A 13,435-nucleotide genomic window follows, 5' to 3' on the forward strand; every position below is an offset into this window, starting at 1 on the left:
CTAATGGATGGCAAAACAAAGCCAAAGTTGCCAAACTTATATCAAACTAGATTTTAAAACAAAGACAGTAACAAGTGTTTGAATGATACACTCGACCGGATGGACTTAACAGGTATATTCAGGACATTTCATCCCAAAGTAGAATACGCATTCTTTTATATACAATGGAGTATTACTCAGAATGAAATCTTGCCATTTGCAACAATGTGGATGGAGCTAGAGCACATTTCACTAAGTGAAATAAGTCAGTAAGAAAAAGACAAATACCTTATGATTTCACACTCATATGTGGAATTTAAGAAACAAAACAGATGAACATATGGGAAAGTGGGGGAAAAGGGGAAAAAAGAGAGAAGGAAACAAACCATAAGAGACTTAAGGACAGAGAACAAACTGAGGGTTGCTGGAGGGATATGAGCAGGGGATGGGCTAGATGGGTGGTGAGGACACTTGTCAGGATGAGCACTGGGTGTTGTATGTAAGTGATGAATTACTGAATTCTACTCCTGAAACCAATATTGCAAATGTATGTTAACTAGAACTTAAATACAATTTTTTAAAAAAGATTACCGTAATTGGATTAGGAAAGCATATGGTCATGTGAAAGAGATTAAATTACCTGAATGAAAATCAGCATTAGAAAGAAGTGGGGAGGGGTGCAGGAGCTATTACTCAGTAGTCACACAATACTCAATACTACAATCAATAAGAGGTATCCTGTTCATCAGCCTTTGAAGGTAGCCAATTAATTTGCAGGAAATAGTAACTGGGAGATTCTGTGACTATACAACTTGAATACTGGAGTAATAAAGATTTGAAGCAGCCTAAATGTAATTACAGAATAAAGGCACATACCACAATCTGAGAATAGTTCTAGAATTTGGCAAAACCTGGTCCTAACACCTTTCAGTAAACCAATGTTCATCAAGGACTCAAGCAGTTGGAATTTATAACTGCCACTCAGGCCCCAGCCAACTTTCCCCATGATGTGATCAGTTTCAATTAATATAATACACTTTGATTTGTGTATCATTCTGTATTCAAGTATGACGAGTACTTGAATACAAAGTTTACTTTAAAAGAAGCAAAGAACAAAAAAAGCAAAGTTGAATTTAAAAAAATTAAAACATTCTAATGTGACCCAGAAGCTATCAATTTGTGAATGTTGGCGGGGGCTAGGGGGTGGTGATCTCTTACAGCTTCATTTCAGGGGGCTGCAAGTGGGCAGAAACAAGGCTTGGTCATTCATAGCCGATAGATGATAGAAAACTGAAATGGAAAGAGAAGTCTGTGTATTCTATTCCTTCTGTCCCTCCCCGTCCACCCACAGTGTCCACCTAGCAGCAGAAGTACAGAAACTTGGTTTCTGTAAGCCAAGAGGAAGAGCAGAACGCTGTTTCTGAGATCCAGTTGATGGAGGAGAGGCCATGGCACACAATTCCTATTTACTTTCTCAACTATTTCTTCAAACTAAGAAAAAAAACCTATTCTAAATCTAACCTATTCTAAAATTATCTTAAATTTTCCAAAAATGAGATAGAAAGCATCTCAAACTAATTTCCTTTCATAATTTGAAAGCACAAGTTAGAAACTGATGTCTGTTAATATATATCAGTACCTCAAGTGTTTCAGACACAACTATCTTACCTTCCTGTTATTTTTTGCTCTTTTTTATACGAATGTACTAATGCAGCCAAGTAATTTAGGATGGGATTATCTCTAGTGGACTTCACAAGCAGTTTTAGTTTTGTTGGACAGCTACTTCTTTTAAGTGTTTTGCTGCTAAAAATGTGACAGAGCTACTGTTTCTCCCATGAGTGTTCTGAAGACATATTTAAACATTTCAACCTGTAAGAATCTGCTTAATTCCTCTGCAGAATATTAAAGGGAAAAGAAGTTACTCTTTGACCAGGAAAGTTTAAGGCATTTAAATATGATCAGATATCCAGAAATAAAATAGTACATTCCATGAAGAATCTAGGAAATCACAACACAGATACATTCATTGTACATGAACAACTCAGAAACTTAGTATAAAAGAATATTAAGTGATATTATTAAAGTAAGCTAACTAGAATAAGAAAATAACACCAATACCACATTAATTATATTGGTTTTTCTTGCACAGAACAGAGGGAAAATGATTCAAAAAATTGGACATATTAAATTTCTCCATTCTTTCCACTTAAGGGTAAAGTCTAGATTGAAAATGTTCTAAGAATTTCCTTTTATTTTATTATTATTATTATTTTAATAATATTTATTATTATTTATATGGAGCCCAATGAAGAACCTGAACTCATGACCCTAAGATCATGATTTGAGCTGATATCAAGAGTCAGACACTTGATCAACTGAGCCACCCAGGTGCTCCAAGAATGTTTTGAGAATTTAATGGATAATTATTTCCCTTAAATCCAAATTTTTCCTTAATAGATTTTTAGAGAACCATATGCTCCTCAATAGTACTCAGTTTTGGCTTATGAATATAGATGAAAAACTTATGAGGGATAATGGCTTTTATGTACGGACCTGTGTGTGTGTATATGCACACACACACGTTTGTGTGTGTGTGTATTTCCATCAACTGTTTATAATGGAAGTGTATCCAGAATAAGGATAAAACTACTGATTGGATTGTTAAACGATATAACTACTGCCTCAGAGTCTTAGAAAAAAACTGTTGCTCAGAAGCTGCCAGGATTCTAAGAAATCAACCAGGAAATCTACAAGCAAATGTGCAGAAGTTTTATTAAAAGTCCACTACCTAATCTAAGGTGATTTGAGTACATCTATAGGTGTTTATGAGATTTTATCACATATCACTATGGTTCATAAAACACATTATTTATACAAACAATAACCACAGAAGTCCAACTCTCTAAACTGTCAAGTTACCACTCAGTAAAGCAATCAATTACTTTTTTTTTTTTTTTTTTTTTTTTTTTTGCAATCAATTACTTTGATTTAGTACACTGCTCTGGATTTTTCCTGGATGGCAAAGCCTAGATATTGGGAAAGAAGCTAAAGACACGGCCAAGCTTCAGACCTTCTCCCTTCTCCCTAAAAGGCATTTAAATAGTACCTACCTGTTGCAGACAGATACGTTGGTTTATGTAGATTTTCATCTATATCAAGTGTTAGCACCTTGCAGTACAAAAGATCATTTTGGTCTTCCTAAAAAACAAGGGAAAAATTGAGCAAAGGCATTCCCCACATGTGTGCTTTACTCAGTTACTTTTGCCACTTTGGCTTTGGACTTTCTGGAGTGGAAGATGAAATCTAGATGAAAATCAGACCCTTATCGTACCCCGTTAACTCTTAACTCCTTTTCTTTTAATTCCAGTACAATACCTACTTTATTTCTTAAAGTCCCTTCCAGTCCTGTGTAATCCATGATCCCATGAAGACTTCCATAGACACTGACCACAGCAAATTCAAATTATTTGATAAGAAGACACCCTTCAGATAAATGTGACTCTTAGTCTATGTGACTTTTACTCAAAAACAAAATGCAAGGTATGAAATTTCCCATTATTTCATTCCAGATTTGTTGTATACACTATTAGCCAATGTTCCACGTGTCTTTATTTAAATCTTCTTAAATGGAAGCGGCATCATGGCGGCCTACGAGCAGGTTCAGAAGGGGCCCCTGAAACTAAAAGGTGTTTCAGAGCCCGGTGTGACCATGCAGAAGAAGAAAAAGAAGGACAGAGACAAGGCGAAACTCCTGGAAACTATGGGAACAAGCAAAAAGAACGAGGATGAGAAGCGGCGCGGCCTGGACAAGTGAACCCTGGCCCAGGTGGCCTTCAAGAAGATGCAGAAGCGGCAAATGGAAAGGATCCTAAAGAAAGCATCCAAAACCCACAAGCAGAGAGTGGAGGACTTCAACAGACACTTGGACACCCTTACGGAGCACTCTGACATTCCCAGTCAGCTGGACGAAGTAGCCTCCCCACCCAGGGTATGCAGTGGCGTCGAGGAGAAATGGAAGGCAAAGTTAAGGTTCTGTTTGGTGCCTTTAGTATTTTCTAGAAACATTCTATTACACACACCCTTGCGTTTTCTGCTGAGACAAATGCTTTCCAAGCAGTGTGCCCTCTTGCTGGAACTCAATTAAAGTAAGACTGTTGTTTTACTCCATTTTGGTTTGTTGGTAGCATAGAAGGTAAACCTTTTTAGTTTGGACTGGAAATTTTGTACAGGTTTATTTAGAGATTAAGGTTATTTCTGTGTCACATACAAAAAAGTGTCTTTACCCTCAAGTTGCATCTCATTCAGATAGTCATCCAGCTAGCTGCCTTTACCTGGATGAAAGGGACTCCAGAGGATAAGGAGCTAATGCCAGCACAGCCTGAGCTTACAGACCCCATGGGGTCTGTGTGAGCCGTCCTCCCAAGCACCCTTTAGCTTGGGGCTTATTCTCTTCCTTCCAGAGCCTAGGGAAGCCACTTAAACCTTCATGGCCTTCAGAATGCCTCCTCAGCCACTTGGTGTGTGAGACAATGCAGCCTGGGAAGCAGAACAACCGCCTAAGGCAAGTATGCAGTACACACCTTGTCCCAGTCTGAGCAGCCTGTGGCGGGCATGCAGTCTCTCTCCCTAAGGTCCCCATTCCAGACAGGTCTAGAGGGCATCGCTGCCCGTGGCAGACTTCTTGAGGGCATCGCTGCCCGTGGCAGACTTCTTCGTTAATCAAGCACAGCATCCCTTTGTAATGGATGCTGTGAAAAACCCCAGACACAGCCTGCCTCACTACCCTCAACCCTAGGCTCTAAGCAATCCCCACGTTTATTTAGAGTTGGCACGTAACATGTAGCCTGCTTGGTGTTTCTGGCCTAGGGACACCTTAGGGGTGACAGGACCTGGCCAGAGCCCCAGCACAGGCAGGACAGTCAAAGCGGATGACGGAGGTCCTCGTGCTGGAGAGCCACGATCTCTGAGGACCTGTGTTGTATCTACATGATGAGGATCAAACCATATATACTGTTGGGAGGAAGACTGTTGACCTAGGTAGTGGCAGAATAGTAAAGTCAAAAGAGAAAAACCAAGTGTTGGGTTTGGGCTGTCACGTGTGAACAGAGTAAAGCAAAAAATAATTATTAAAAAAAATCTTCTTAAATGGAAGAAAAGTCGAAACCTTCCCACTACCGAGGTCAACCACCATCACAGAGCCACAGGTACACAGCCTCATGTGCTCACAAAGCAGCTAACGGATCTCAACAATTCTGAGCACTCCTTGTTCACGTGACTCAGATTTCTGCCCATAGAGGTCACTGAAGAAGCAAATTCACTGATCAATATCAGTTTGTTGGTTTTAAGAAGTCCTTTTGTGGTATTATACAGACCATTTCACCAACACTGTAAACCATTCATGTGGAATTCTAAAATAGAGAATACAAAATTGTATTGTTTTTAGGATTCCAAATATCAACATGTGAGGGCAAAAATAATAACAAATATCTACACTGGGAAACATAAATGAAGATATACTGCCTTACTTTTTGTTAATTTCTGAAATTATTTCCATTCTATCTAGTTCTGGTACTCTTAGCCCAGTGGATGGGAGAAAAGGACAACCATGAAGCTCTCCATCACTAAAGCAAAGGGAAGAACGAAGCCCTACTTAAGATTTCTAGAAGCTAAGAATGGAATTCAAAACAGGAAATCATAGTTTATTTATAAATAGCTTATTTATTTATGGACCAAGCAAGAGTTATTCCATAGAAACCCTGTTTCGGTCATATTCATTGTTAATATGTCCCCTATCTTACCTAGTTTACAATTACTCCTAAATTTCACCCTTTGATTTAGCACTATTTCTACTTCTCTGTTCTCTGTCTCAACATGGAGGTAAGTAATAAAGAGCTGAACCAAAATCGTAGGCTTCTCATGATCCAGGTCTCTTTCTCACTGACTTTACCAAGCATGGCTTCTGCTCCTTCTGTGACCCTCCTTGCTGCTGATAGTGAGTTTGTCCCTTCAACCGCCCTTCAACCCTCCACCAAACCCAAATATCTTCTAATCCCTGAAACCTGATTGCTAGCTGCTCTTTGGAATAATCTCTGGGACCCGGTCTTGTTATTGTTGTTTCTTGGCTGTTTTTATTTAGGATTGTACTTATTTGAGAGAGACGCAGAGACAGTGACAGAGAGCACAAGCTCAGGAGGAGAGGGAGAAGCAGACTCCCCACTGGGCAAGGAGCCTGATGCGGGGCTCCATTTCAGGACCCTGGCTGGGATCATGACCTGAGCCAAAGGCAAAGGCTTAACCCACTGGGTCACCCAGGTGTCTTCTCTTGTGGTTGTCGTTGATCATCCTGTCTTTAGGAATTTTCTCCACATTTGGCCACACCGATCTGACTTCCCCACCTAACCCACCACCCATTGCATCTCATGAGCGGCTTTAAACGACAAAAAGGAAAATCCTGAAAGACATCAAACTCCTAAAAGAAAGGGGAATTGTTAGGGACACCCGAGGCTCTAGGGTCACGCCCTGGGCCGCAGGCCACGCTAAACCGTGAGCCACCCGGGCTGCCCACATTTTTTCTTTCATGGGATGGATTTGGCAGGTGAATTCACTCCATCTAAATACGAATGCCCCGTCTCCATTCATTCTTAGAGCTGAACTTTAAAAAGTCTCTGCCAAAACCGAACCGCCATCGCTGTACCCTCCTCCACCTCCCGCGGAACATCCTGTCATCCACTTGTACTCAACCCCTCTCCTCGTCCCACCTTCCCCCTCGTCGCGCCCACAGGAAGGCAGGGCCGGAGCCGCACGTACCTCGCGCCGCAGGCCCGGGCAGGGGGGCGAGCCGGGGAGCCCGCGCGCTGCTCACAGAGAGCCTCCTCCGTCGTGCGGCCAAGGGCCCGGACAGTGGCCGGGCAGGAGCCGGCGGCAGAGGCGCGGCCCCGGCGGGGTGTTTCCAGGCCGGCTTCCAGCACGCGGCCGCGGGGTCTCGGAGGCCCCCGGAAGCCCTGGTCTCTCTCCCGGGGAGTCCCTGCCGCCGCGCCGCGCGCCCCGCACGTGCCGGCAGCTGCAGGCGCCCGACGGCCCCGCCCGCCTCTCGACTTGCGCGTGCGCAGTCGCTCCTCGGAGCCGGCGGGCGCCGGAGCCGCTCGAGGCCTGTGGGGGCGGAGCTGCTTCCGCTCAGGCGGGCGTCCCCGGGCCTGGAGCTGGTCCCGCGGAGCCTGCAGCCGCGCTCGCCTTCGACGTGCGGGAGGAAGCAAGCTCGAAGCCGGCGCTTTCCCGCCTGCGGCCGGAAGCCTCTGCCTGGACGCAGACTTGTGGTCGGTGCGGCCGCGGGCCTAGCCGTGGGGCTCACGTGCTGTTGCACACCCCGGCGCTCTCGCAGTGGGCGGCCGCGCGGGGAGAGCTCGCCGTCCGGGGGTCTCCCTGCCAGGCTCGGACAGAGGCCCCGGAGAACAGGAGGAAAGGCTGGAGAACTTGCTGCCCCCACCTGCCGGGCCCCAGGGGAAGGCGCCGTCCAGCCTGGCAGGCGGGGGGCGGAGGCCGGGGGTCACCCCAGCGCCGCGGGGCGGCTGTGCAGGCGCCCAAGTCCCGGAGGAGCCTGCAGCAGCAGCCTAGGAGAAGCTTTCTCAGCTGACGAAAGAAACGATTTTTGGAGCCAGAAAGGAAACACTACGGGTCCATAGGGGCTGTCGTTTTTAGGCGCTCACCTCCTTGGGGCAGCCCGGGGGCCCAGCGGTTTCGCGCCGCCTGCAGCCCGGGGGGTGACCCTGGAGACCCCGATCGAGCCCTGCATGGGCTCCCTGCCTGGAGCCGGCTTCTGCCTCTGCCTGTGCCTCTGCCTCTCTTTCTCCCTCTCTCTCTTGCCTCTCATGAATGAATAAATAAAATCTTCAAAAAATAAAATAAATTATCATCCCCTTCAAACAGTATTATGCTAATTCGCATAGGTGGATTTTCCATTTCCCTGTCTCATTCTTTGTGCCAAAAATTGCGTTCAATTTACTTCTACATGTTTTAAAAAACACTGCCAAACATTACTACTGTTTCTTTATTTTTTATTTTTTTTATTATTGTTACTTTAGACACAGAGGTTCCTATGGTTAACTTTTATTTTTTTTCTTTAAGATTTTATTTATTTATTTATTTGAAAGGGAAAGAGACAGAGCACCTGCCCACATGTCGGATGCGGGCTGAATCCCAGGGCCCCAGTATCATGACCTGAGTGGAAGGCAGATGCTTAAGGGACTGAGCCACCCGGGCGCCCTATGTTTAACTCTTTAAGAAATTGCCAGACTATTATACAAAGTGATTGCTGTGTTTTGCATTCCTACCACAGATATAGGACACTTCCAGTGTTCCCTACATCCTTGTCGATAACTGGATTTGTCAGCCTTTTTATTTTAAGCTTTTTAATGGTTCTATACTGGGATTTTATAATTTTGGTTTGCATTTTCTTTTTTTTAATAAATTAATTTTTTATTGGTATTCAATTTACCAACATACAGAATAACACCCAATGCTCATCCCGTCAAGTGTCCCCCTCAGTGCCCGTCACCCATTCACCCCAACCCCCGCCTCCCCTTCCTCCACCCCTAGATCGGTTCCCAGAGTTAGGACTCTTTATGTTCTGTCTCCCTTTCTGATATTTCCCAAACATTTCTTCTCCATTCCCTTCTATTCCCTTTCACTATTATTTATATTCCGCAAATGAAGGAGAACATACACTGTTTCTCCTTCTCCGATTGACTTACTTCACTCAGCGTAATACCCTCCAGTTCCATCCACGTTGAAGCAAATGAAGCAAATTTGTCATTTCTAATGGCTGAGTAATATTCCATTGTATACATAAACCACATCTTCTTTATCCATTCATCCTTCGATGGACACCGAGGCTCCTTCCACAGTTTGGCTATTGGGGACATTGCTGCTAGAAATATAGGGGTGCACGTGTCCCGGCGTTTCATTGCATCTGAATCTTTGGGGTAAATCCCCAACAGTGCAATTGCTGGGCCGTAGGGCAGGTCTATTTTTAACTCTTTGAGGAACCTCCACACAGTTTTCCAGAGTGGCTGCACCAGTTCACATTCCCACCAACAGTATAAGAGGGTTCCCCTTTCTCCGCATCCTCTCCAACATTTGTGGTTTCCTGCCTTGTTAATTTCCCCCATTCTCACTGGTGTGAGGTGGTGTCTCATTGTGGTTTTGATTTGTATTTCCCTGATGGCAAGTGATGCAGAGCATTTTCTCATGTGCATGTTGGCCATGTCTATGTCTTCCTCTGTGAGATTTCTGTTCATGTCTTTTGCCCATTTCATGATTGGATTGTTTGTTTCTTTGGTGTTGAGTTTAATAAGTTCTTTATAGATCTTGGAAACTAGCCCTTTATCTGATATGTCATTTGCAAATATCTTCTCCCATTCTGTAGGTTGTCTTTGAGTTTTGTTGACTGTATCCTTTGCTGTGCAAAAGCTTCTTATCTTGATGAAGTCCCAATAGTTCATTTTTGCTTTTGTTTCTTTTGCCTTCGTGGATGTATCTTGCAAGAAGTTACTATGGCCGAGTTCAAAAAGGGTGTTGCCTGTGTTCTTCTCTAGGATTTTGATGGAATCTTGTCTCACATTTAGATCTTTCATCCATTTTGAGTTTATCTTTGTGTATGGTGCAAGAGAGTGGTCTAGTTTCATTCTTCTGCATGTGGATGTCCAATTTTCCCAGCACCATTTATTGAAGAGACTTTCTTCCAGTGGATAGTCTTTCCTCCTTTATCGAATATTAGTTGACCATAAAGTTCAGGGTCCACTTCTGGATTCTCTATTCTGTTCCACTGATCTATGTGTCTGTTTTTGTGCCAGTACCACACTGTCTTGATGATCACAGCTTTGTAGTACAACCTGAAATCTGGCATTGTGATGCCCCCAGATATGGTTTTCTTTTTTAAAATTCCCCTGGCTATTCGGGGTCTTTTCTGATTCCACACAAATCTTAAAATAATTTGTTCTAACTCTCTGAAGAAAGTCCATGGTATTTTGATAGGGATTGCATTAAACGTGTAAATTGCCCTGGGTAACATTGACATTTTCACAAGATTAATTCTGCCAATCCATGAGCATGGAATATTTTTCCATCTCTTTGTGTCTTCCTCAATTTCTTTCAGAAGTGTTCTATAGTTTTTAGGGTATAGATCCTTTACATCTTTGGTTAGGTTGATTCCTAGGTATCTTATGCTTTTGGGTGCAATTGTAAATGGGATTGACTCCTTAATTTCTCTTTCTTCAGTCTCATTGTTAGTGTATAGAAATGCCACTGACTTCTGCGCATTGATTTTGTATCCTGCCACGCTACCGAATTGCTGTATGAGTTCTAGCAATCGTGGGGTGGAGGCTTTTGGGTTTTCTATGTAGAGTATCATGTCATCGGCGAAGAGGGAGAGTTTGACTTCTTCTTTGCCAATTTGAATGCCTTTAATGTCTTTTTGTTGTCTGATTGCTGAGGCTAGGACTTCCAGTACTATGTTGAATAGCAGTGGTGAGAGTGGACATCCCTGTCTTGTTCCTGATCTTAGGGGAAAGGCTCCCAGTGCTTCCCCATTGAGAATGAAAATTGCTGTGGGCTTTTCGTAGATGGCTTTTAAGATGTCGAGGAAAGTTCCCGCTATCCTTAAACTCTGAAGAGTTTTGATCAGGAATGGATGCTGTATTTTGTCAAATGCTTTCTCTGCATCTAATGAGAGGATCATATGGTTCTTGTTTTTTCTCTTGCTGATATGATGAATCACATTGATTGTTTTATGAGTGTTGAACCAGCCTTGTGTCCCGGGGATAAATCCTACTTGGTCATGGTGAATAATTTTCTTAATGTATTGTTGGATCCTATTGGCTAGTATCTTGTTGAGAATTTTTGCATCCATGTTCATCAGGGATATTGGTCTGTAATTGTCCTTTTTGGTGGGGTCTTTGTCTGGTTTTGGAATTAAGGTGATGCTGGCCTCATAGAATGAATTTGGAAGTACTCCATCTCTTTCTATCTTTCCAAACAGCTTTAGTAGAATAGGTATGATTTCTTCTTTAAACGTTTGATAGAATTCCCCTGGGAAGCCATCTGGCCCTGGACCCTTGTGTCTTGGGAGGTTTTTGATGACTGCTTCAATTTCCTCCCTGGTTATTGGCCTGTTCAGGTTTTCTATTTCTTCCTGTTCCAGTTTTGGTAGTTTGTGGCTTTCCAGGAATGCGTCCATTTCTTCTAGATTGCCTAATTTATTGGCGTATAGCTGTTCATAATATGTTTTTAAAATCTTTTGTATTTCCTTGGTGTTGGTAGTGATCTTTCCTTTCTCATTCCTGATTTTATTAATTTGAGTCTTCTCTCTCTTCTTTTTAATAAGGTTGGCTAATGGTTTATCTATCTTATTGATTCTTTCAAAGAACCAACTCCTGGTTCTGTTGATCTGTTCCACAGTTCTTCTGGTCTCGATTTCGTTGAGTTCTGGTCGAATTTTATTTAACTCTCTTCTTCTGCTGGGTATAGGATCCATCTGATGTCTTTTCTCTAGTTCCTTTATGTGTAAGGTTAGCTTTTGTATTTGAGTTCTTTCCAGTTTTTGAATGGATGCTTGTATTGTGATGTATTTCCCCCTTAGGACTGCTTTTGCTGCATCCCAAAGATTTTGAACGGTTGTTTCTTCATTCTCATTAGTTTCCATGAATCTTTTTAATTCTTCCTTAATTTCCTGGTTGACCCTTTCATCTTTTAGCAGGATGGTCCTTAACCTCCATGTGTTTGAGATCCTTCCAAACTTCTTGTTGTGATTTAGTTCTAATTTCAAGGCATTATGGTCTGAGAATATGCAGGGGACGATCCCAATCTTTTGGTATTGGTTCAGACCCGATTTGTGACCCAGTATGTGGTCTATTGTGGAGAAAGTTCCATGTGCACTTGAGAAGAATGTGTATTCAGTTGAGTTTGGATGTAAAGTTCTGTAGATAAGTGTGAAATCCATCTGGTCCAGTGTATCATTTAAAGCTCTCCTTTCTTTGGAGATGTTGTGTTTAGAAGACCTATCGAGGGTAGAAAGAGCTAGATTGAAGCCACCAAGTATAAATGTATTATTACCTAAGTATTTCTTCACTTTGGTTATTAATTGATTTAAATATTTGGCAGCTCCCACATTCGGGGCATATATATTGAGGATTGTTAAGTCCTGTTGTTGGATAGATCCTTTAAGTATGATATAGTGTCCCTCTTCATCTCTCACTACAGTCTTTGGGGTAAATTTTAGTTTATCTGATATAAGGATGGCTACCCCTGCTTTCTTTTGAGGACCATTTGAATGGTAAATGGTTCTCCAACCTTTTATTTTCAGGTTGTAGGTGTCCTTCTGTCTAAAATGAGTCTCTTGTAGACAGCAAATAGATGGGTCCTGCTTTTTTATCCAGTCTGAAACCCTGCGCCTTTTGATGGGGTCATTAAGCCCGTTCACGTTCAGAGTTACTATTGAAAGATATGAGTTTAGTGTCATCATGATATCTATTCAGTCCTTGTTTTTGTGGATTGTTCCACTGAACTTCTTCTTAAAGGGGAATTTTAAGAGTCCCCCTTAAAACTTCTTGCAGAGCTGATTTGGAGGTCACATATTCTTTCAGTTCCTGCCTGTCTTGGAAGCTCTTTATCTCTCCTTCCATTTTGAATGAGAGCCTTGCTGGATCAAGTATTCTTGGTTGCATGTTCTTCTCATTTAGGACCCTGAATATATCCTGCTAGCCCTTTCTGGCCTGCCAGGTCTCTGTGGAGAGGTCTGCTGTTACCCTAATATTCCTCTCCATAAAAGTCAGGGATTTCTTGTCTCTTGCTGCTTTAAGGATCTTCTCTTTATCTTTGGAATTTGCAAGCTTCACTATTAAATGTCGAGGTGTTGAACGGTTTTTATTGATTTTAGGGGGGGGGAATCTCTCTATTTCCTGGATCTGAATGCCTGTTTCCCTTCCCAGATTAGGAAAGTTTTCAGCTAGGATTTGTTCAAATGCATATTCTGGCCCTCTGGCCCTTTTCGGCGCCCTCGGGAACCCCAATTAAACGTAGGTTTTTCTTCCTCAGGCTGTCGTTTATTTCCCTTAATCTGTTTTTATGGTCTTTTAATTGTCTGTCTCTTTTTTCCTCAGTTTCCCTCTTTGCCATCAACTTGTCTTCTATGTCACTCACTCGTTCTTCCACCTCATTAACCCTCGTCGTTAGGACTTCTAGTTTGGATTGCATCTCATTCAATTGATTTTTAATTTCTGCCTGATTGGATCTAAATTCTGCAGTCATGAAGTGTCTTGAGTCCTTTATGCTTTTTTCTAGAGCCACCAGTAGCTGTATAATAGTGCTTCTGAATTGGCTTTCTGACATTGAATTGTAATCCAGATTTTGCAACTCTGTGGCAGAGAGGACTGTTTCTGATTCTTTCTTTTGAGGTGAGGTTTTC

The 13,435-nt window shown here is 42.6% G+C and overlaps 1 protein-coding gene and 1 pseudogene across 1 annotated transcript; one reads left to right on the forward strand and one right to left on the reverse strand.

Annotated features, from left to right (window-relative positions):
- LOC119867215 overlaps nucleotides 1-6,874 on the reverse strand; it is an 81,498-nt pseudogene extending 74,624 nt beyond the window's left edge.
- LOC487925 (protein FAM32A-like) lies at nucleotides 3,620-4,969 on the forward strand. The gene is given in 3 exon segments (XM_038582448.1): nucleotides 3,620-3,967; nucleotides 4,440-4,540; nucleotides 4,846-4,969. Coding segments are annotated over 3 exon segments (573 nt in total).
- Nucleotides 6,875-13,435: the final 6,561 nt, after the last annotated feature.

Source organism: Canis lupus, chromosome 32 (genome assembly GCF_011100685.1).
Source record: "Canis lupus familiaris isolate Mischka breed German Shepherd chromosome 32, alternate assembly UU_Cfam_GSD_1.0, whole genome shotgun sequence".
Classification (NCBI taxonomy): Eukaryota; Metazoa; Chordata; class Mammalia; order Carnivora; family Canidae; genus Canis; species Canis lupus.